This window comes from Lepidochelys kempii, chromosome 1 (genome assembly GCF_965140265.1).
Source record: "Lepidochelys kempii isolate rLepKem1 chromosome 1, rLepKem1.hap2, whole genome shotgun sequence".
Taxonomy (NCBI): Eukaryota; Metazoa; Chordata; order Testudines; family Cheloniidae; genus Lepidochelys; species Lepidochelys kempii.
This window is the reverse complement of record NC_133256.1, coordinates 323417960-323442454: the sequence shown is the minus strand read 5'-3', so window position 1 is coordinate 323442454 and position 24495 is coordinate 323417960. Positions and strand designations below refer to the sequence as shown.

Genomic DNA, 24495 nt, shown 5'->3' with positions numbered 1-24495 from the left:
ACAGATGTGGCCGAAGCTGCATTCCATCTCAGTGCAGTCACACTAGAAGTATTCATATTTCCCACATAAAAAACAGGGCCCAAGTTCTGGGTGACCATCCCGGGTGGGGGCTCCCATCAGGCCCCTGGGGGGACTCAGATTGGTCCTCGGGACACTTGGCATGGGGGGATGGCACAGATCCTTGTTGAGGTGGAAATTCAGGGCATCTGGCCCGGAGCGAGCCTCTTGCCTGCGGGAGAGACTCCGAACTTTGGTCTGAGCCCCCTTTCTTTTCAGGATTAGTGCACTCTGGCCCTGGGGGGTGGGCTCTGGTAGCTGGCCCCACCAGCGCTTCGGCCACGAGGAAGTCTTCCATCAAGGCAGCGGCTAGCATTGCTGGCTGATGGCGAAGCACCCAGACCCTTCCTCGTGCCAGGAAGATGTAGACGAACTGTTCTAAAATAATTTGTTCCGTGACCTCATCCATGGTCCTCCTCTCCGGCTGTAGTCACCGCTTACATGCTTCCTTCAACTCTTGGGCCACCAACCAGAATCTGGTGCCTGTGGGGTAGGTTTGGCTCCAGAACCACTGCTGAAAGGTTTCCGGGCTGACATCCAAGGCGTCCAGGATTGCTGCTTTTACCTTGCTATAGTCCCTTGCATCCTCCATAGACAGCCAACTGTACACTGTTTGGGCTGTCCTGGTTAACTATGGGGCCAAGAGAGTGGCCCGTTTTGGTCAGGAGCCCACCCTGAAACCAGCGCCACTCTTTCAAAAACTACCAAAAAGGCTTCAGAGTTGTCATCGGGTCCCATCTTAGTCAGCCGCACCAGTGCAATGGTGCGGGGTGACGCAGCTGCGGCTGGGGCGCCGTGGGGCGAAGCAGTACTATCGTCAGCTGCTGCAGGCATTGCCGCTGTTGTTCCTGGTTCTAAACCCCCAGGTCCCGAATCAGCTGCTGTTGCTGTCCTCTCAGCTGCTGGAGCTGGGCCACCTGCTGTCGCTGCTGGCTCTCGGTCAGGAGCTTGATGAGTTTGTCCATATCCATGGCTTTTTCTGGGGTACGTTCACCCTCCCCCCAGACCCTTTCTCACAGCAGTCGAGGGATCATGCCCACATTCTCCACCACATGTAGAGAGGTTAGCTGGGGCTCGTCTCTCTCCGGGGCAGCGGGGAACCACACCGCCTCACTAAATTCGGGAAGATGTCTTGTGGGGACTTAATTCGGCTGCGGGAGTCTTCCTCTGCAGCCCTTGTGAGGGCAGAACTAAACACAGTAAGCCCAGGACCTAGGTCAGGGCAGGGCAATGGTGAGTCAGGCCCTCAGGCAGGGGTTGAGCAACCACAGTATATAACAGCAAGCCCAGGCCCTAGGTCAGGGCAGAGCAATAGAGAGTCAGGCGCTCAGGCAGGGGCTGAGCAACAACAGCATATAACAGTAAGTTCAGGCCCTTGGCTCTGAAGGGCTTGAGAGGGGGGAGACTGACACCAGCAAGTTGGGTGGCGGGGGGACTCAGGCCCTCCCACTCCACTGTGGCCCTAGCAGCAGCAGAAGACCTGCTGCGGCCAGGATCCCCACTGACTCAGCAACACAATGACATGGGTTCTGGCAGTGCTGCAGCCAGACTAGGGTCAGCTGCTACTGGTTACTTCCAGACTCCCCCTCTTGAGGTACCTGGGTCAGGGTGGTGTCCTCATTGGGGTCCAGCACCATGGGTTCCTCGGGATAGCTGGCAAGGGCAAGCTTGGCAAGTCCTCCGGGTAGCTGGCACGGGGCAGGTTGGGCCAGTCCTTGGGTTTATTGCAGGCTGCTGGGGTTTCCCAGTTGCGAGCTAGGCCGGAGGCGTCTGGCCTCCCTGGTGGCTGCCCTTTCAGTGAGCTCTGGGATCGGGCCTTTATACTTCCGGTGCCATGCCTGACCCTCTAGGGGGCGGGCTCAGAGCTCCCTGACTCTACCCACTCTGATGTCCAGAGGGTGTCCTCTCTCCAGGGTGGCAGGGAACCACACTACATTACTACAAGATTCAAAAAGTTATTTTTATAACTTTTAAAATACAAATTGTCAATATCAGATGTCAAAATATACAATCAAAATATCCTTAAGTTCTCAAGCAGCATTTTTCTTTCTTTGCCTATCTATACATTTTGATTAGCATTGATGGAAACATTTTTCATTAGTTTGTGTGTGTTCAGTTAAATTGACATTAACTTATATTTACTGATACAAATCTTATGCTTCCAAGCCTATGTATAATCTTCCTCCTCATTCCAAAAAATGGATGGTATATGAAAAGTTTATTCGGTACAGTGTATCTTTTAAACCACAGATACAAGGTAAGCCTTTACTGGAATTCTGACTCTCTCTCTCAACTGTAGAGACATTAACTTTTTCTTTTCTTTTTTCTTTTTTTTTAAATGGGGGGATGATGTGCTTTGAAGCATGACACCATATGTTATCAGCTACCATGTTTAAGGTTTAGGCTGTCAGAACTGCTTTCTTGGTTAATTGACACTGAGATAAAAGCAGATTTTACCTGTTTGAAGATGTCCTATTTGGATCTTTCAAGGTGTGTGACATTTATGAACACCCACCCATCTGAAATTAATGTTTTAGATAACATCACTTGTGACCTTGCGAAGATCAAATCGACACAATCTAGTCCAAAAATGTTTTTCCTTGACGATATACAGAATGCTGTCACTATAAGGTAGCAGTTCTCATGAGATCACAGAGTGGTCATTGCCCTGGCTAGAGTAGTGTGCCTCTGCTACTAGACTGCAAGAATAGAAACTCCAAATGCTTAATGAATCATAAGTTGTCAGTTCTAAACCTAAAGACAAATTAAAACTGCAGAACAGCTGTTTTTAGTTGGGCTTGGTGCATTAATACATCAAGAATCCATTATTTTGAATGGAGGGGGTCTCCTTTACCCTTTTCCCTGCCAGGCAGGTTTGATTGTGGGTTCTCCCTCCCCTGCTGTTTCCTTACAGAAAGGGAAGAAAGGCTTCCTTTGAAGTGACAAGCTCATTGAAAGGAGAATGTAAATGCACATGTGTATTTATATTGGCAGGGTATAGCCTTAATATATACGATAAGCTTTTTAGCCAGGAATGTAATAGAAAGCTGGGGTGAAAGTAGGTTTATCACATGCCATCTCAGCTGCAGTCCCTGTGTGGGTTTTGGGGGATGTCCTTCAGCTAAAGTGCACCAAAAATAAGTCTCCACAAATTCAATTTAAGAAGTTGTATTGTGAGGAATCAGTTTCTGACCCTGTCATATGCACAGGGTTAAAATATGGTTGTTAACCATGGGGAGACTCCTAGGCACTACAATAATACAAATAATAAAGGTCATCCTGCCAGGATGTGTCTACACTAGATTTTTTTTTTCTTAACCTTGAATTGGTTAATTGCTACTTAACTTGAGGTGCTCAACATGAATGTAAAAGCTAATGTGGGCACACCCCACATGTTTGATCCAGGCTATATTTATTTCAATTTTTGTATCAAGTTATTGAGGTATGTCTTGTAAAATTTCAGAATATAACTTCCTTAAAACTGAGCAGTGGAATGTGAAACTTCATGGTTTTTAAAAGTAAGACCAGTGCATTAAAACAAGTTTTTCAGTGCGTTATTTTTAATAATCTCAACTTTGATCTTTCTTATCTGTGTTGCGCTTTGGTGAGCACGTATGACTGAAAAATCTTTGAAAAACCTTCTATTTCTTCCTTTGTATTTGCATAGTTGCAAAGTAATGTCTCTTTGAAGTTTCCTTTTACCTAATCATGACAGACCTAAACCACAAACAAAATTAATGGAAAAACCCTTTATGGTTTTTCCTATCCTTATTTTGGTAAAATCCGGTATGGTTTGACTGCTTTAAAAGACTATGTTTTTGCTCTTTGAATGGCAAATAAACTGTGTACACAGCATATTACACCAAGCGATTCCAGACATCTCTTGCTGTAATATGAAGCTGGTCTTGAAACACTTTGTACATAAGGATGGAATCCTGTGAGTGGTTCATTTGCGTTAAAAAGTGGCAGTATATTAAGGCACCCTAGTGCTGCCATACTTAAAGTTCCAGTCAGAGTTGCATTTAGAACTAAAATCCTTCTGTTTGACATTTTAATAATAGAATTTTGTATCCAGATCAACACACTAACTTTATGGGAAAGGTGAACTGTTATGGTTTTGGTTTAATGTGAGATCTTTTTGAATTTTCTACTGGGATCCAAATACTGAGGGGGTGTTTTTTGGAGGCCCTCTGAGGAGCAGTCTCTTAATCATGTTAAAACTACAAACTGGTGCGTCAGTTTAGAACACACCATTTTTCCTAGAGAAGACAAGGCCAGAATTCTAGATAAGGGGTTACCTAAATCTGAGAAAAAGTTGGAGAGGAACTAACAACAATTTCAGACAGGTTTTTGTTGTGTTTTGTTCTGGTTCTCCTATCCCCATTTAGGCCTCTTTTTTAGCAATGCTATGGAAGTGAAGGGAAGGGGGCTTTTATTTTTCTTTATTGCAGACCCACATACTGAGGGCTTTACAGGCACCCAGCAGTGGGTTAGCTAGGACTTTCAGAGCCTAAGTCCATTTTTAGCATACCTGGACATGTAATTACATGTCCTTAGAGAGAAATTCTGAGATGGCAGTTTATAGATGCACATGCATATTATGAAGACTGTTTCACTACTATCTTAAAATGACTGAATGCTGGCAGGATTTAATAGTGGTGATGTAGACCTGATGATCATGAGTGACTGACTGTCTTCTGGTATGATTTTCTGTATAAAGCCAAAAAAAAAATCCAGAAATAAGAAAATATTTCTCCTTTTGCACATAGATACATTTCAAGACTATAATTGCTTATAATAGGAAAATTTTCATCTAAATTCTCAAGGGCTCTTAACCTGTCTGCTAGCACTGTACTTATTACCTTCTGCATGTAGACAAGTTTACTTATGGAAAACTTGTGCATACAAATTTGCAGGGGCACGTCTCAAGGCTATTTCTGAAATTGTGAAGTTTCTTTGGTGTGTTTTAGTTTCCTAAATTTCAATCAATAGTAAACATCATAACCCTACATACTGAAACAACATAATACACTATTTTGCTAGTGCCATAAATTGTCTAAAAACCCGCAATGAAATAAACTGGTCTGAGTTTAATTTGCAGGACTTTCCTTCTCTTAGCTATCCTTTTCATGAATGGATTAGAAAAGTCTTGCCTAGTTGAATACATTTAAATGACTATATATTAACCTCCTCTACCTTGTCTCTCTGTATATTAACCAGGCATTTGTCTTATCCATCCTTTCTCACTTATGGATCCTGTACTTTAGGGAGCTATTGAAATGTGAAGTATTTGTTGTTCATGACGATGGTACCTTTTCTGAGGGAAGTACAGCAGAATTGACCTACTCCTTTTCCTCCTCAACTCACCTGGCCTTCTGCGGGCACTGCACTAATATCATCTAGTAAAAGCTACAGCTTTATTTACACATAACAAAATTGTTATACGGATTGACAAGTATTAATTAAGCATTGCAGCAGAACAGATCCCTGCCAAATTCCGCAGTAGTATGTGAACATCTCATTATAATGCTCAACTCCATATGACTTGCACCAAATGTTCTGCCTGTATCTGAGAGCATGACAACCCTTCTGCTCTTCCATTCCTATATATTTTCATTACATATGACCCTTCTTCCATACTAGACTCCATCCATATCAAAGCTGTTCCACTACACAGAATAAGAAATCCAAAATAAGAGGACACAGAACCCCACTGACATGTCTCTTTTTTCCTGTCAGCCTTCCAGCCACAATAAGCAAAGGGGATAACATCTGTCTCTTTCGTTGTTTAATGTGGCATTCATGTTTTGCAAAACGTTTAAAGTATGTGTGGGGAGAGAATTTTGAACTTGATGCATAAAATTTTCAAAAGTGCATTTGGTACATCGAAGCTTAAGTTTAAGTCACTTTTGAAAATGAGATTTCGGGTATGTCTACACTGCACCTGGGACTCGTGCTAACTTAGTTCAAGCTAGTGTGCTAAAAGTAGCAGTGGGGATGTTGCAGCACTGGCTGAGACTTGGGCTGGCAGCCTGAGTTCAAGCCAGCCTGACCCCCTGGGTCCAAACTCAGACAGCCCAAGCTGCCTCCAGTATTGCAATCTCCACACAGATGTTTTTAACACACTAGCTCAAGGTGAGCTAGTGCAAGTCTGTCTGCCCACACTGAGAATCTCACCTCCTGGCTGCCGTGTAGACATACCTTCAGGTGCTTTTGAACACATTATATTTACACACACACACAGAGAACTAAAAAGAATTCAGAATAGTTCTCAGAGGCTGATGTGGGGCGGGGGGAAGGAAAAAGATGCTGTTGAAACAGGATCCTGGATCCTTTAAACAGATTTGATTTGTGTACAAAATAATTGTAACAAGAACATTGTGTTGCTAGTTCTCTGGGTTTTATGGGAGGAGGTAAGGGATGGTTTTGGCCAATCTAGTTTTAAAATACACACACCATTTCAAGACCTATAATATTACAATCATTAATTTTTTTTTAATTTAAAATAAATTGATGCAAGATTGTTCAAGATTTGAAAGGTATGAACAAGAAATGGGGACACATGAAAGCATTTGATAAATTTTATCACTACCAGTGAGAGTTCAGTTTGGGCATTATGTAGGTTTTTGTTTTAAAGAGGTGGGGGCAGAGACAACACGGGGGGGAGAATGTGGGGTCCCCCCCCAGATTTGCTGTTTGGCTTGTACTAAGCACGCTCAGTAATACTGCTGAAGCTGGCTGCCCTCACTCTGTCTTCCCACCCCTGCTGTCGGCAGGCACAGGTCATCTCTGGGTGTGGGTTAGAACCAGGCTGAAGGGATGTGTGAAAATGCCCTTTACGTGAAAACCTTCACAGGATCTCAAAACATTTTACAAAATTGAGTAAACATCGGTTTCCATCTACAAATGGGGAAATTGAGATACAAGAAGGTTAAGTGACCAGGTCAGGTCACATGTTGAGCTATTGGCAGAGCTAGGTATACAAGACAAGCCCACCATGCTCCCATCCTTTTGCTTTAACCTCTAGACCATAACTTTATTAAGGGGCATCCCATACAATGTAGTACATGTTATAGCTGAGTATTTCTGGTTATAGTTTTTCAAAGGGATATCATTAACCCTTGTGAGGAGGGCTTTTGCAGGCCCTGCCAATCTACTTAAGTACCATATTAAGATGTTATGAAGTCCCTCTGCAAGGGAGAAACTTGATTTGAATTTGATAAACATTTTATCCCATTGCTTGGAATTGCTCACTCAACATAAAAACAGTGAAAATGCTGGGGGGAGGGGAGCCAAGTGAATTAGTTTTTAATGAAGAATTAACATTTCTGAAGGATGTGTTCTGATTTAGAGCACAGTACTGAGAGTCAGGAGATCTAAATATTACTCCCAGCTCTACAACTGGCTTGCTGTTATCTTGGACAAATCCCTTAGCCTGTCTATGCCTTATTTTCCCTTCCTGGAAAATGTTTTGCAAATACACGTTGAGATCCTCTAAAGAAAGTGGCCCTTCACATACCCTTTCAAACTATATAAGTGCAAAGTATTAGCAATTTTAAAAAAAAATTACCTTGCAACCAACACTGATTTAATTGCTGCATGAATTATCTGGTAGCAAAGCCATTTTCCTAGTAAAGGATTAATAGTTTGGGCAGGGGAAGAGTCTAAGAATTGTTGTGATGAGCTGATCCGCCACTTCTGCGGAGAGGAGTATGTCATAGGAACACTGCAGCCTTTCCAGTTATTAGGGTGGAGAAGCCCTCTTAGAACAATTCCAGTCCTCTTCTGTGGCCCAGGCAAGAGCATCCTACCCTTGCCCATTTGAGTTTTTAAGGCTGGGATTTGGGGACAGAGACTTTGAGAGTTGGAGGTGCTGAACATGTTCTTAAATCTACACTTTTCAATGCATGTGGTTGGTCACCAGTGAAACATAAGTATTTTCATAAGTTCATAGGGACAATAAGGAATTTTTAAAATATAATAGGAACAAAAAGAATCCTGACAATGGTATTGGTCCATTACTAAATGGCAATGGTAGAATTATCAGCAATAATGCAGAAAATGTAGAGGTCTTCAGTAAATATTTCTGTTATTTATTTGGAGTAAAACAGATGATACGGTCTCCTCATATGGTGAAACACACTTTCCATTTCACTAATATCTCTGGAGGATGTTAAACAGAAGCTACTAAAGTCAGATACTTTAAAATCAGCAGGTCCAGGTGACTTGCGTTCAAGAGTTTTAAAAGAACTGGCTGAGGAGCTCTCTGGACTGTTAACGTTGATTTTCAGTAAGTCTTGGAACACTGGGGAAGTTCCAGAAGACTGGAAGTAAGCTAGTTTGCCAATTTTTTAAAAGGTGAACAGGATGACCTAGGTAATTATAGATCTGTCAGCCTGACATCAATCCCAGTCAAGATAATGGAGCAGCTGGTACAGGACTCAATTAGTAAAGAACTAAAGGAAGGTAATGTAATTAATTCAAATCAACATGGTTTATGGAAAATAGATCCGATCAAACTAACTTAATATTTGGTTTTGATGAGGTTACAAGTTTGGTTGATAAAGGTAATAGTGTTGACGTAATATACTTAGGCTTGTGTAAGGCATTTGACTTGGTACTACATAACATTTTGATTAAAAAACTAGAATGATATAAAATTAGCACACATTAAATAGATTGAAAACTGGCTGATAGTTAAATTTTGAGACCAGTAAACAAGGAATCATCATTGAACAGGTTTGCTTCCATAAAGGTTAGTTCTTTCTTCGATTTAACATTTTTGTCAATGACCTGGAAGAAGACATAAAATCATCACTGATAGTTTGCTGATAACACAAAAGTCAGGGGAGTTTTAAATAATGAAGAGGACAAGTCACTGGTACAAAGCAGTCTGGATCATTTGGTAAACTGGGCACAAGCAAACTTTTAATATAGCTTAAATCTATGCATCTGTTAACAAAGAATGAAGACCATACTTACAGGATGGGGAAATCTATCCTAGGAATCAGTGATTCTGAAAAAGATTTGGAGGTTGTGATGAATAATCAGGTGAAAATGAACTCCCAGTGTTATACTATGGCCAAAAGAGCTAATGTGATCCTGGGAGAATCTTGAGTAGGAATAGAGAGGTTATTTTACCTCTGAATTTGGCACTGGTGCGACCTTGCTGGAATATTGTGTCCAGTTCTGCTATCAACAATTCAAGAAATATGTTGATAAATTGGAGTACGTTCAGAGAAGAGCCACAAGAACAATAAAGGATTAGAAAACCTGCTTTATAGTGATAGTGTGAAGGAGCTCCATCTGTTTTGCTTGATAAAGAGGAGGTGAAGGGGTAACTTGATTACACATTATAAATACATACGTGAAGAACAGATATTTAATAGGGGGTTCTTCAATCAAGCAGAGAAAGGTATAACATGATCCAGTGGCTGGAAGTTGTACCTGGACAGATTCAGACAGGGAATAAGGCTTATATTTTTAATGGTAAGAGTAATTAACTATTGGAAGAATTTACCAAGGCATATGCTGGTCATTTAAAAATCAAGTTTGAATGCTTTTCTAAAAGATATGTTCTAAGAATTATTGTGGGGAAGTTCTATGGCCTGTATTTAGACAGGAAGTCAGAGTAGATTATGGTCCCTTCTGTTCTTATAGATGCACAGATTCTAAGTGCCTTTATGTCGCTAAAAGGATTTTTGGGGGGGCTTTTTCCCTTTAAAAAAATACCTTGGAAAAGCTTGTAACACAATCCTAGCATGTAAAATAACAGTGTAATCTTAGCTACATTGTGCACATTTTCTACATTATTCTGGTTAAATGTATTTGTTCACTGATGTTGTCATAAGATTCATATTGTAGAACATGAGCATGTCCAGTGCAGCTAAGTTAATGATTCAGACATCATTACTATAGGTGGGGATTTACCATAGGGTTGATTGGACGGCAATGTGTGGCTCACAGGGAGGTGTTCAGAAAAGGTGGTGGGGAAATAACTCTGCAAAGGCAGCACAATTCTTCTCATAGAATCATAGAATATCAGGGTTGGTAGGGACCTCAGGAGGTCATCTAGTCCAACCCCCTGCTCAAAGCAGGACCAATCCCCAACTAAATCATCCCAGCCAGGGCTTTGTCAAGCCTGACCTTAAAAACTTCTAAGGAAGGAGATTCCAGTGGTAACGCATTCCAGTGTTTCACCACCCTCCTAGTGAAAAAGTTTTTCCTAATATCCAACCTAAATCTCCCCCACTGCAACTTGAGAACATTACTCCTTGTCCTGTCATCGGCTATCACTGAGAATAGTCTAGATCCATCCTCTTTGGAACCACCTTTCAGGTATTTGAAAGCAGCTTTCAAATCCCTCCCCGCATTCTTCTCTTCCGCAGACTAAATAATCCCAGTTCCCTCAGCCTCTCCTCATAAGTCATGTGTTCCAGTCCCCTAATCATTTTTGTTGCCCTCCACTGGATGTTTTCCAATTTTTCCACATCTTTCTTCTAATGTGGGGCCCAAAACTGGACATAGTACTCCAGATGAGGCCTCACCAATGTCTAATAGAGGGGAACGATCGTGTCCCTCGATCTGCTGGCAGTGCCCCTACATATACATCCCAAAATGCCATTGGCCTTCTTAGCAACAACAGCACGCTGTTGACTCATATCCAGCTTCTCGTCCACTGTAACCCCTAGGTCGTTTTCTGCAGAACTGCTGCCTAGCCATTCAGTCCCTAGTCTGTAGCGGTGCCTGGGATTCTTCCGTCCTAAGTGCAGGACTCTGCACATGTCCTTGTTGAACCTCGTCAGATTTCTTTTGGCCCAATCCTCTAGTTTGTCTAGGTCCCTCTGTGTCCTGTCCTTGCCCTCCAGCGTATCTACCTCTCCTCCCAGTTTAGTGTGATCTGCAAACTTGCTGAGGGTGCAATCCACACCATCCTCCAGATCATTTATGAAGATATTGAATAAAACCAGCCTGAGGATCAACCCTTCGGGCACTCCACTTGATACCAGCTGCCAACTAGACATGGAGCCATTGATCACTACCTGTTGAGCCCAACAATCTAGCCAGCTTTCTATCCACCTTATAGTCCATTCATCCAGCCCATACTTCTTTAACTTGCTGGCAAGAATACTGTGGGAGACCGTGTCAAAAGCTTTGCTAAAGTCAAGGAACAACAGGTCCTCTGCTTTCCCCTCATCCACACAGCCAGTTATCTCGTCATAGAAGGCAATTCGATTAGTCAGGCATGACGTGCCCTTGGTGAATCCATGCTAACTGTTCCTGATCACTTTCCTCTCCTCTAAGTGCTTCAGAATTGATTCCTTGAGGACCTGCTCCATGATTTTTCCAGGGACGGAGGTGAGGCTGACTGGCCTGCAGTTCCCAGGATCCTCCTTCTTCTCTTTTTTTTAAAGATGGGCACTACATTAGCCTTTTTCCAGTTGTCCGGGACTTCACCCGATCACCATGAGTTTTCAAAGATAATGGCCAATGGCTCTGCAATCACATCCGCCAACTCCTTTAGCAGTCTCTGATGCAGCGCATCCGGCCCCATGGACTTGTGCTCGTCCAGCTTTTCTAAATAGTCCCGAACCACTTCTTTCTCCACAGAGGCCTGGCCACCTCCTTCCCAAGCTGTGCTGCCCAGTGCAGTAGTCTGGGAGCTGACCTTGTTTGTGAAGACAGAGGCAAAAAAAGCATTGAGTACATTAGCTTTTTCCACATCCTCTGGCACTAGGTTGCCTCCCTCATTCAGTAAGGGGCCCACACTTTCCTTGACTTTCTTCTTGTTGATAACATACCTGAAGAAACCCTTCTTGTTACTCTTAATACCTCTTGCTAGCTGCAACTCCAAGTGTGATTTGGCCTTCCTGATTTCACTCCTGCATGCCCGAGCAATATTTTTATACTCTTCCCTGTCCAATCTTCCACTTCTTGTAAGCTGCTTTTTTGTGTTTAAGATCAGCAAGGATTTCACTGTGAAGCCAAACTGGTCGCCTGCCATATTTACTAGACTTTCTACACGTCGGGATGGTTTGTCGCTGTAACCTCAATAAGGATTCTTTAAAATACAGCCAACTCTCCTGTACTCCTTTCCCCCTCCTGTTTTTCTCCCAGGGGATCCTGCCCATCAGTTCCCAGAGGGAGTCAAAGTCTGCTTTTCTGAAGTCCAGGGTCCGTATTTTGCTGCTCTCCTTTCTTCCCTGTGTCAGGATCCTGAACGCGACCATCTCATGATCACTGCCTTCCAGGGTTCCCATCCACTTTTGCATCCCCCTACTAATTCTTCCTGGTTTGTGAGCAGCAGGTCAAGAGCAGCTCTGCCCCTAGTTGGTTCGTCCAGCACTTGCACCAGGAACAGCAGCGATCAACTCATTCTGTAGTCCACAGCAGGGATCAATGGGGTTTTCGTCATTTCCCCACAGAGGGGGAAGGGACAACTTGGCCTTTGCTTTCCTTCGGCTAGGATTCGGTGAGGTATTCCTGTCATGAGTCTGTTGTGGTCAAAACATTGAGACGATGCAATGAGTTGTTTGCTTTGTTGATCTACAGATATCTTTAGATATTTTGTTCATGTTTAGAGATATGGGTGTTTTTAGTTATAACCAAAGCAGTGTTCAGCTTCTTGTGAAACAGCCCAGTAGCTACTATTAGATCAAGTTACCAAAATATTGTATGAAAAATAGTGCAATGGCATTAGATTGTGAAATCCCTAAGTATGAAGAAAAACTATTAAATCCTGGAGTATGTTTCCTTTTTAGTTTTCTATACAGCATAGAGAGGAACCTCAAAGTGAAGAGGGAAAAGAGAACATGTGTTTACATTTTATTTGCAATGTAAATATTAAAAACTTATAAAGAGTAACACTTATTGATTTGATTCCCACGTGTGTGAGTGTCAGATATTTCAGTAGCAGAAGAGAAAGTTAAGTAATATAAGAAAGGAAGAGAATTTCAGCAAAGATTGTAAATATAATGGAGAGTTCACTTGTCAGATGTGCAGAATGGCTGGCTGTTCCAAATTATGGGAGTTGTGGAGAAGAAGATTCTTACATTAATACTAGCAAGATGGTATTAAAGGACGAGAGGAGGACAGTGCAAGACTAGCAGAGAGGGGGAGTGAAAGGAGGAATATAGAGACACAAGGAGTGAAATCCTGGCTCCATTGCAGTCAGTTGGAGTTTTGCCATTGACTTCAGTGCAGACGGCATTTCATCCCAGGTCTATGAGGTAAGGCTATGGAACGTTTAAAAAAAGAAAGCCCATGGAAAATTTAAAAAATAAGGTTGATTTTGAACTAGATTGTCAAATGAAGACCCAATGGAATGTCTAAAAAATGTGGATGTTGCAGTCATCCACCTTCGGGTATATGTGAAGGTATATAGTATCTTTCTTCATATGCTGGAGTCTGGAGACCTGGGTCTTGGGAAGGCATAGAAAAGGAAATTCCAGAAGTGAGGCATAAAGAAATGAGGCGTGGATGATGATTTCAACAGAGGAGCAGTCAAGGTAATAGCAAAATAAGTGTTGCCCCTGTTTCAGACTAGTTCCCCTGTTCCTTCTCTTTATTAAGCACTTATGCTTTGTTCAAAGTCTGCTGAGAACAGCATCTTGGTTTATGATTGCATCTGCAATTTGCTAGGCGTGTTCTGGGGACTAAAGAAATGGTCACTATCTTGAGCTCATAGTCTAAGGACACTGACAAGGGTTGAGGGAAGGCAAGCAACAAAGGTAATTTTTTAAAAAAAAGTCACCTTTTACATTTTGTTACAATTAGACTTGCTTTTAAAAATAGCTTTGTGGGTTAACCTCTTAGGCTAATAGTTAATAGCCTGTATTGCAATGTGGGTGATCTAATTTGGAGTCTGTCTCTTGTACCTCCTAGCATAGGTAGCTATACAGGCAGCACGTTAACGCCATGTCTACACTACAGCAACTATAATAGGACAGCTATGGCAATGCAGCTGTAGCGTAGATGCTTCCTAAATTGATGGAAGTGTTGTTTTTTTTTTCTTTTGATATGGATAATCCACCTTTTGGAGAGGTGATAGCTAGGTCAATGGAAGAATTCTTCCGTTCGCATATGCAAGTTAGGCAAATCTAACTATGTCACACAGGGAACAAAATTTTTCATAGCCCTGAGCAATGTAGCTAGGCCAATTTAATTTGTAGGTGTAGAAGAGTGGGAAAGGAGTGCTCTTTATCACCCAACAATGGCATTTTTGGCCTTGTTGATGAGCTTTAAAAAGTCCTGTTCAGCACTTCTTAGCCATAAGGTTGATGGCTATATTGAAGGGCCTCAAGTGTTGTGCGATATACAGCAGTACTAAAAAGGAGCTTGGAGCTCCCATAGAGAAGGGGGGCAGGGGGGATTGTTTCATTCCTAATTAAAATGTTTTTGAATTCCATGGACAAAACTGCTTTGCCCTCCTGAAATCCCATTTCATTCCTGAGTTATGTTCTTATGTCAAAAGGTTTTGGAGCTATCTGCCACAGCACATAGGAATGTCACATCACTTTAGTTACTTGGTAACGTTTTTGCTTAGGAAAGGTCTAACACATTACTAAAATGAATATGTTGCTGAGGAATATCGCACCTGGTCTTGCAACACTTATTTGCCAAGTAGTCCAATTAAGGTCAATAGGGCTAGACTACTTGCAAAAGTAAGGCTTGCAAATATAAGATGCTTGATGTAACATCTGGGTAGACAAATGGTGGTGTATATTATCAGGCTGGTTACTTTAATGAGCATAAATCCATTATGTATTTAAAATAATTCAAACTCTCATCACCTGAAACGTGTCACATTTGTCTGAACTTGGGATATCCTATAGTAATCAAATCTTACTGCACAATGGAACCTCCAGTAGATACGCAGTCCCTAATTCTGGGAACAGAAATATAAATCAAACTGGCCTACACTTTAAAAAAATCAGTTTGAGACACTTCAGAATGCCATTCTTTTACAAATGAAAAATGATTGGTGAAATCTGACTATATGTAAAATGCATATTTTCTTATCAAAGTTAAGTGAATTATATGACAAATTAGATTTTACTCCAAAAAGCAAATGGACAGAAAAGATACTGCAAAACATAGAATATCTTCTCAAGTACCAAACATTTAAATTATTTGAACAACTTAACTTCTAGGTACCACTAAATAAGACATTTCTGCACACGGAAAACTGGATAGGCATGCAAAACACGCTGTCTCCAATAGAAATTACATTCAAACAGATCTTAAACCCTCTTATAGCACTATTTGACACTATAGTGACAGTTCACCAGAATAAAACAGGTGAACTAAAGAGCAAATAGGTGACTGGGAAATTGTCTTGGGCAGTAATGGCAGCTCTAATAGGCAAAGGCAATTGCAACTATTTTTATGCTCCTAAAACGGGGGGACAGAAAAAATCGTATACTTGTTGGAAAACTAACAGGAAGTCACCTCTCCATATTCTTGAGAAGGCTTGGTACAAATAGGCTTCTGGTTGTAGAATGATGTGAGAGAGAGTGAATATAGCTCCCTAGCCCTTTCCTACATTCTGACACATCTTGGTTGAATGTAACAACAAATCTCCAAAATAGCTGCCCCAAATTATGAAATCATTGACTAAAATCATTTCATACTGTCCAGGTTTGGACACACAAACTAAACGTAATGTAAGACATAAAGGTGATCACAATGAGAATTAGACAATCATACAGTTCAGTAGATGGTGCAATTCTTTATAAGGTCATCAACTGTTTATAAGTATATTTCTTTTCTAACCAAATCTATAAAGGAAAGGGAATGGAAACTCATACAATATATTAAACAATATGAACTTCTTCTGAAACTTCCTAGTGTAATAATTTTGAATTTCATTTTCTTCAGGTAATAACTCACAAACTACTTAAGTACCAAATATCTACTTACCTGTGATTGTTTAAAGTACAATGGCAATACTTCATATTTACAGCAATGTGAGATCAGATTCAGACCCTTCGTTTTTGAAGTCAATAGACATAGACCAATGCGAGATCAGAATTGGGACATATATATCTGGTGCACATGCTGTTAAAGACAGAATTGAAACTTTACTCTTGGACAGCTGTAGCATTATTGCATAGATGTTTCTTCATATCAAAATGCAGTGACTAAAGTGTTTTGATAAATTCACTTCTATATCTTATAGCCCTTTCCAAGGCAACAAATGAAGTGACTGCAGTTAAAAAGCAATCTGAAGGCCTTAAAAGAGAATATGATCGCCTTATGAAAGAACATGAACGGCTGCAGGTAGGTGGTTGTGGTTCACTGCATGAGCAGAATGTTCTGAAATTGTACTAACAAAATTACACAAGTTGGATGTTTCTTTTCCAAGAGCAAGAGAATTTATCAAACCCTTCAGTATATGTTACAATGGAAATTACTCCCTGAAGGTAATAAAAATACCTAGTAGAATTCTGCCTTCTTGCAGGAATCTTATGGCAAAGTTGGGTAGTATTTTTCTGAGGTAAGGAAAGGTGGCATCATCAGATTTCTAGGTTGATGTGCTGTAGCTTGGGGGCTGAGTTCAGGATTCATGTGAAGTCCTTCACTCAAGGACTGAGCCTGAAAGCTTCAAGAAGGTAATGGAAATTACAGTGAGAGGGAGGGTTTGGGGTTGGTTTTTGTTTTATGGTTTTAAACATTCCTCTATGATATTTGCAATCCAAATGCTGCAGCATTGTTAATGCTCAAGAACCAGGAAGCAAGAGACTACAAACAGGTCAATCTAAACACTCTGTTCAAACTAAGTGATGTGCAAGATGTTAACAGGCAGCCTAACTGGCAAAAGCTGAATAACACTTTAAAAAATCATTTCATGGATTTTTATTGGGCTTAAGGGTTCAGAGGCATTGAAATACTATAAAAACATAGTTAGGGCTGGTAGCACTGCCTGTTAAGATTGCCAGACCCTTCCCATGTAAGACCCTATTTTCAGTTGATTCAAAATTGTCAAACTTTAATTATATGGGATGAAATTTTCCATTCCAGGTGTCTGCCTCGGGATCAATTTTTTTCTTAGTTTTTCAGCCAAAATTGTTCAGCTGTTTCCAAGAACAAAGTTGTGGAAAATACATTGTTTTACGGTATTAACAAAATTCTGGTGAGCTTTTCTTTGAGACGCTCTAGTGCCTCTGTGCTTTGGAGCAGTAACTGGAAATTTGGCAGCCGATGGCCTTTGTGTCAGGAATGTACCTGTGCTGTTGGGAAAAATTGGTGCAAATTTTACTAAATTACAAACTATTTAAATATTTAAAAAATATTCACATGACAGCTAAAACATCTGAAGATTCTGTCTTTCCTGAGCATGCTCCAGCCCCTCAGAGAACCTGTACTGACTAGACTATGCATATGCAACCCCCAGAGTGACTGAATATATTCCAGCCCAGAGCTTTAGGGCAGAAGCTGGATTTTCTCTGTAATTGCAGCTCCGTGCTGCCTCAGGCTGGGCACTAGAACTGAATACAGGGAGCTAGTGTCTCCTGTGCCGTCAGTGGCACGCAGACCCAGAAACAGTTTTGCTGCTGCACAGGGAGCATGAAGAGGAAGCTACTTGACTTAAAATACAGAGAGGACAAGAGCAGCAAAAAGGAGTGGGGGAGGGAGGGAAAGGAGTAGAGTGGTGCAAGGTATCTGATAAAACTGAGGGTGGGGAGAGAGAAAATGATGGAGCTGGGGAGACTGGTTGGGCAATAAGACTGAGTAAGGAGAGGAGACTGGGGGCCTGTCCCCACTTATCAGGGGATCGATGCACAGCGATTGATCCACTGGCGGTCGATTTAGCAGGTCTAGTGAAGACCCACTAAATTGACCACCGATAGCTCTCCTGTCGACTCCGGTACTCCACTGGAACAAGAAGCATAAAGTAAGACGACTGGAAAGTTTCTCCCATCAACCCCACGTGGTATGGACATCGTACTAAGTCGACCTAAGGTACATCAACTCCAGCTACATTATTCACATAGCTGGAATTGCATAACTTGGGTCAATTTAGCCCTGTAGTGTAGACCTGCCCTAGGATTTGGATGGGGAGATAGCAGGGGGAGGCTGAACTAGGAGACTGGGATGAGAAGCCTGAGAAGTGGAGAGTTGGACTTGGACAAGGAGCCCAGGGGTGGGAAAGAGACAGGATTGTGACACGTTGAAGAGGATGAGGCTGAAGGAGTCAAGTTTGGGGAGGGGGGCAGGAGAGAACAGGCAGAAAAGTCTTAATGCTCCCTACAGTATAGTCTCTTCCAAAGCCAAGAATGGAAACCAAGATTCCTGAGTCTCACCATTCCTCTGTCATCAGCAATATCTGTGAACGCCCCTGGCAAAGTGTGTGTCTCATTCCCCCACACTCATGCTGATCCACATTGAGGATGACATCCTAGTACTCCTATCAGTTACTCCATTAGCTCAAGTGACAGATGTGTGTGGTGGATCTAAAGGTTCCAACCCTGCTGATGAACCATGTGGGTGTCCATATGATGCCACATGGTGGAATTTGTTTTTGGTTGTCCTTTTTTTAAAAAAAAAAAAGGAAAGAAATTGCACGCACAAACACAACTGTTAAAAGAACATATTGAATGAGGATAAAAGCAAAATATCAAATAGGTGCACATTGACTGTCCATCCTGAGCGCTGGCTCTTTGGAAGAAATAGTAGATGTGATCATGTAAGGAAACCCCATGTCATAATGTGCATGCACACAAGAGAGCCAAATTAAGGTTGCACAGGCAACCTTAATTCTGTTGTTCCTAACTTTTTGAGTGTTTGACTTTGCAACCTTATTGTTACTTTAATATAGTTTTTTTGTGTACAAGATTGCTTTTCCCCTCTCCCCTCACCTCTCCTTCAACTAAGCATTGAGCATATTTGCCTCTTTTCTTCCTCCCGGCTCAGGACAAGTAATACCTTATTAGTTCTATATTAACATATACTCACTCTGAGAAAGATATGGTCATATACAATTTTACAGACATTGCTAACACACGTGAACCCCTGCCAATACTCAGCCTTGACCTAAAAAAAATCAAACTCTGAAGTTCTGAGAAGCTGAGAGAATTCTGCAACTATTCTAAAGTACAGCTTCAGTTAGAGAAGTAACTCTGTAAAATGTCACCACCCACATTAGCGCCCTCTAGGTCCATCATGTATGTTTACTGGAGAAAACGTCATTTTGTTTCTGTTAATTGTATTAAGCAACTTGTTTGTGCCACTGGAACTAGACTCCAGCAGTGCTGTACTGGAGAGAGCAGAATTCTATTGACTCCTACATCAACAAAATTGCCCACCAAGTTCTAAGTGTAGAATCTTCATTATGGGTGGTGATGTAGCCTCCAGAAAGAATACAGATGGCTTTCAGGAAGAGATTGCAGTCTATTGTGGGGTTTTGTTTTGCTGTTTATAAACCTTTGATTTGCTAAATGAACAAACTTTATTTCTTAAAATGAAGAGAATATGGAACTCCACGTGTAGTTTTGGTGTTTTTGGTCACTTTTGACAATTGCTGCACTTAAGCTAAAATCTCTATGGGCTTGTCTTCACTACCAGGGTAAGTCAACCTAAGTTACATTACTCCATGTACGTGAATAATGTAGCTGGAGTTGATGTAGCTTAGGTTGACTTATCCTGGTGTCTTCACTGCGCTGCATTGATGGGAAACGCTCTCCAGTCGATTTACCTTACTCTTCTTGGAGGGGTCGACCGGAGAGCGCTCAGCCATCGATTTAGCAGGTCTTCACTAGACCCGCTAAATTGACACCCACTACATCGATTGCAGCAGCATCAATCTCCCTAATAGTGAAGACAAGCCCTTTCTTATATATAGGAAATCAACATGAGTGTTGAGGAAGACAGACTTTTCCCCTCAACCCAGAAGCCAGACCCCAACCACCTACATAGCTGCATCCATACTGCAGCTTATGAGCTGTAGCAGGAGTGGCCAAACTGCAGCTCGTGAGCCACATGTGGCTCTTTTACAGTTAAAGTGCAGCTCGCAGAGGCCCCCCCATCCTCTGCCTACCAGACTGGGGTTAGGAGGAACTCAGGGCTTCTGCCCTGCAGCAGGGTGTGGGGCTTGGGGCTGCTTCTGCACAGCAGGGAGGGGTTCTCGGGGTTTCAGCCTCACAGGGCGCGCCTGCCAGGGCTTAGGACTTCAGCAGGAGCAGGGTTGAATCCCCAAGCCCCAGCAGACACACCCCAGTTCTCAAACTTCTGAAGATTGTCATCTCTGGCTCGGAGGGTCAGTGAGTTTGGCCACCCCTGAGCTATAGTAATAGCTGCAGCTTACTGGCCTTTTGGGACGTATGGTTGTAGTTAGTAGGTCTGTACAGTGTACTGGCTAAATCTCCTGGCCAGCTCGCCCACCCACAACCCCTCCCGAAGTCCCTGTGGAGAGAACTCCAGGGATCTTAGCTCTGGGATGTGAAGTCCAACTGTGCCATTCCTCATCTTCTTGGTTCTCCTCATGCAGTAGAACCATAGTGTTTCTGATGCATTCTGAACTTGTGTGGCCACAGAGAGAGCCCAGTATCTCTTGTCCTTTCAGGATTTAACATTAGGATATTCATCCTGAGAGATCAGTTACTAATCTTGCCAAATGCAAAAATTGTTCATTTGCTTCTTTCTGACATGTCTGTCTCTTTGTTTGCAGGACCTCCTAGATGAAGAGGAGGATAAGAAAGACCTGTAGAAGCAATTCAGGAAAGACTGCTTAGATATAACTGCATCAGTGTGAAGTCTCTTGTTCTTCTCTTTAACCTCCTGAAGTAGATGGCACAAGGTTTGATTTTCTTAAGAAAATCAAATGCACTGTAGTTCACTACTCAGATTCTACTTATCGCTCTTGGTTGCCAAATATATTCCGTGTTGCAATGAGAATACTAAGTGATATATGGGATATGCCTTGAAGTTCATATTTCAGTTCTTGTGAGGAAAAATATAAGCATATAATGGAAATTTTCCATCTGCACTAAAAACTCAGATGATCTCTATCCTTTTGCCCCCAAAAATGGTAAAAGGATGATGCACAATAACACCAATTGCTTGTAACATATGAGTGGTTTTGTAAATCACACTAAACCATGAAAACATGGTGACTTTAACCCTTTTTTGCCAGCAGTCCTATGAAATTTGATTACTTATGGGTTAAATAAGGCTAAATATTCTTCATTTTCCATTCTACTTATGTAGAAGGATTTGATTGACAATCAGTAAAAATATGGAAGTTAGATTTCTAAGTCCACCTCACACTAGTTTGTTTTTTTCCCATTGTGCCACACAGATGGGTGTGTTTCACAATTATCCATTTTGCATGCCTTTGGGTTATTCTTTTGGAGTACTTCAGAATTTTTTGTCATAAAAAATAGTATTCGTGGGGTTTTTATTGTTCCCTGATCCATTTGTACAAGGATTTAAATCTATTGTTTACTTTGTGTGTGTGTGTGTGTGTGCCGCTGAGCTTTCTTGCTTTGCAAAGTGTAAAATTCTTTAAAGAACGTTCATGTATAATTTACTTATACTGATGAAAAGCAGTTCATGGTTTAAGGAGTAATCCTACAATACCTCAAATTAAATATACATTATCTGTTCTTTTGCATCTGACAGCTAAATTGAGTAATTTTTTCATTAGTGATTCAAATTTTGTACTTAAAAGTTGGATATGATGATTATATTAAAGGGATTGTTTAAGCTTATGAGTTTCAGTGTGTTTGTGGAAAATGTCCATTTTATCTGATAAACTGTCTCTATTAAAACCTGAAAATCAGAGTTTATAATTACCCACATGAAGAACAAAACAACATTTTCATAACATTACTATTTCACTTGCCTTGTCCAATAAATATGTATGTTTGATGCTGATAATAGTGTTTTTAAATTAATACAGACCGGAGGGTTCAAAAACTAATGTTAATCCAAAAGTTCAGAACAGACCATCTGAACACATGTCATACAAAAAAGTATGTGCTCAGCAAAGTTATTCAGCCTAGCAGGGAAGTTAGTGGCATATGCTTGGGGGGGTGGGAGGAATTTTTTTTCTATATAGAAATTTAAAACATTTTTTGAAATTCAGGCAAAAAATGAAAATGAAAATATATCCTAGAATCATAGAATATCAGGGTTGGAAGGGACCTCAGGAGGTCATCTAGTCCAACCCCCTGCTCAGAACAGGACCAATCCCCAACTAAATCATCCCAGCCAGGGCTTTGTCAAGCCTGACCTTAAAAACTTCTAAGGAAGGAGATTCCACCACCTCCCTAGGTAACGCATTCCAGTGTTTCACCACCCTCCTAGTGAAAAAGTTTTTCCTAATATCCAACCTAAATCTCCCCCACTGCAACTTGAGAACATTACTCCTTGTCCTGTCATCCGCTACCACTGAGAATAGTCTAGATCCATCCTCTTTGGAACCACCTTTCAGGTAGTTGAAAGCAGCTTTCAAATCCCCCCCCCCCCCGCATTCTTCTCTTCCGCAGACTAAATAATCCCAGTTCCCTCAGCCTCTCCTCATAAGTCATGTGTTCCAGTCCCCTAATCATTTTTGTTGCCCTCCGCTGTATGTTTTCCAATTTTCCACATCTTTCTTCTAATGTGGGGCCCAAAACTGGAATCAGTACTCCAGATGAGGCCTCACCAATGTCGAATAGAGGGGAACGATCACATCCCTCGATCTGCTGGCAATGCCCCTACTTATACATCCCAAAATGCCATTGGCCTTCTTGCTACAAGGACACACTTTTGACTCATATCCAGCTTCTCGTCCACTGTAACCCCTAGGTCCTTTTCTGCAGAATTGCCGCCTAGCCATTCAGTCCCTAGTCTGTAGCGGTGCCTGGGATTCTTCCGTCCTAAGTGCAGGACTCTGCACTTGTCCTTGTTGAACCTCATCAGATTTCTTTGTTTGTTGAGTGTTTTTTCTGATAAAATTTTAGAAAGTAAGGCCCCAATCTTGCAAGATAATCTAGAGGGAATTGGGGCTCTGTGCAGCCACAACGGTCAATCCATGCAGCTCAACTTTTAGGATTAGAGCCTAAAACTTTTATGGCTCCAACTAAATGCTTTTATGTTATCAGCTTGTCTATACAGTAAATATGGCTTGGACACAACCTTAATATTAACATACAAAAACCTACATTTCAAAGTATAAAATCAAGTATAAAATCAAGTACCTAACAGTTTGAAAATACCAGAATTTACCATTGCCCGTGTACAGTACCTATTTTTCCCTACTCTCATTTTCAGAAACAACTGAACAAAAACAGCTGAAATTAAAAAAATGCCTAAAGCAGACACCCAGATTTAAAATCTTTAAAAAGTTTGGCAAAAACATAAGGAACTGAAAACTGGTGCTTATGAAAGTGTTAGAAACCTAAGTAGTTAAAGTTCCTTGTCTGCTCCACCTGAAATAGTACCTAGCATTGTGAAGGATCCCAAAGTTTTGACATGCTATAGAAAGGAATAAAGTACTCTTGCAGTGAAATGCAACTGTAATTTAGATTAACAGTGCAGAGCAACTCTGCACTACCATTTAGGTTAGAATTCTTAGAATATCGTTTGTTTAAGGTGAAGAGGAGAGTGGGACCATTGTATGTCCAATTTTATATACAGACACATACTGGCTGTAAATCATTCTCTTTAAAAGTTTTATAATTACATAAACTTGCCCCTCAGCCTAGCAATTATATACTGGCTGACATAGGAATACTTGTAGAAGCCAGTCTTGAAAAGAACTGGAGGAGAACAGGACAGTAGCCATACTTATCAGTATAGGGAACGTGTTTCAGTAAATGCAGATTTTAAGCAACCCCTAATTTTCAGACTCTCTACTTTGCCTCCATCTCTTGTTTCTGTCTTAAAGATATTCCATTAATGGTACTTTATCAAAATGCATGACAGTCAGATCTGTTAGATTCCAGCCTTCATGTTAAGTCATTGTGACAACTGGGTTCAAAAAGGAATTAGGTCAATTCATGGAGAATAGGGCCATCAATGGCTATTAGCCAAGATGCTCAGGGGTGAACCCCTGATCCAGCTATCGTGGAACCGCCAACTGCCAGAGGCTGGGACTGGACAAGGGATGGATCAGTTCAGTTCTGTTCATTCCTGTTGAAGTATCTGGCATTGGCTGCAGTTAGAGACCCCATACTGGGGTAGCTGGACCATTGGTCCGACTGAGTCTAGCTGTTCTTTGCTCATTAAGCATTGCTCACAAGTATTTGTTTTCATATTACATCTGATGCTTATTAACCTTTGAACTCAAGTGTTCCACACTTGCCATATTATTTGTCTACATAAAGTTAAAGCAATTTTCCATGCTTTCAAAATATAACCACGCTTATTTGGAAAGAGGGTTAAAAGCACATTACAAATATTATAGCAGGTTTACAAATGCCAGTGTTTGTTAAATCTGATTTTTAAAAAACA

At 41.4% G+C, this 24495-nt stretch overlaps 1 protein-coding gene across 2 annotated transcripts in view; it reads left to right on the top strand.

The window, feature by feature from the left end:
* The window catches only part of LOC140905331 (B-cell receptor-associated protein 29-like), a 55808-nt gene extending 33872 nt beyond the window's left edge, over positions 1 to 21936 (top strand). For both annotated transcript variants that reach the window (XM_073328454.1, XM_073328453.1), the window contains exons 7-8: positions 16238 to 16338; positions 20726 to 21936. In XM_073328454.1, the coding sequence (XP_073184555.1) occupies positions 16238 to 16338; positions 20726 to 20764 (140 nt within the window). In that variant the 3' untranslated portion in view covers positions 20765 to 21936. The remainder of the gene's footprint in view (positions 1 to 16237; positions 16339 to 20725) is intronic.
* The last annotated feature ends 2559 nt before the right edge of the window (positions 21937 to 24495 follow it).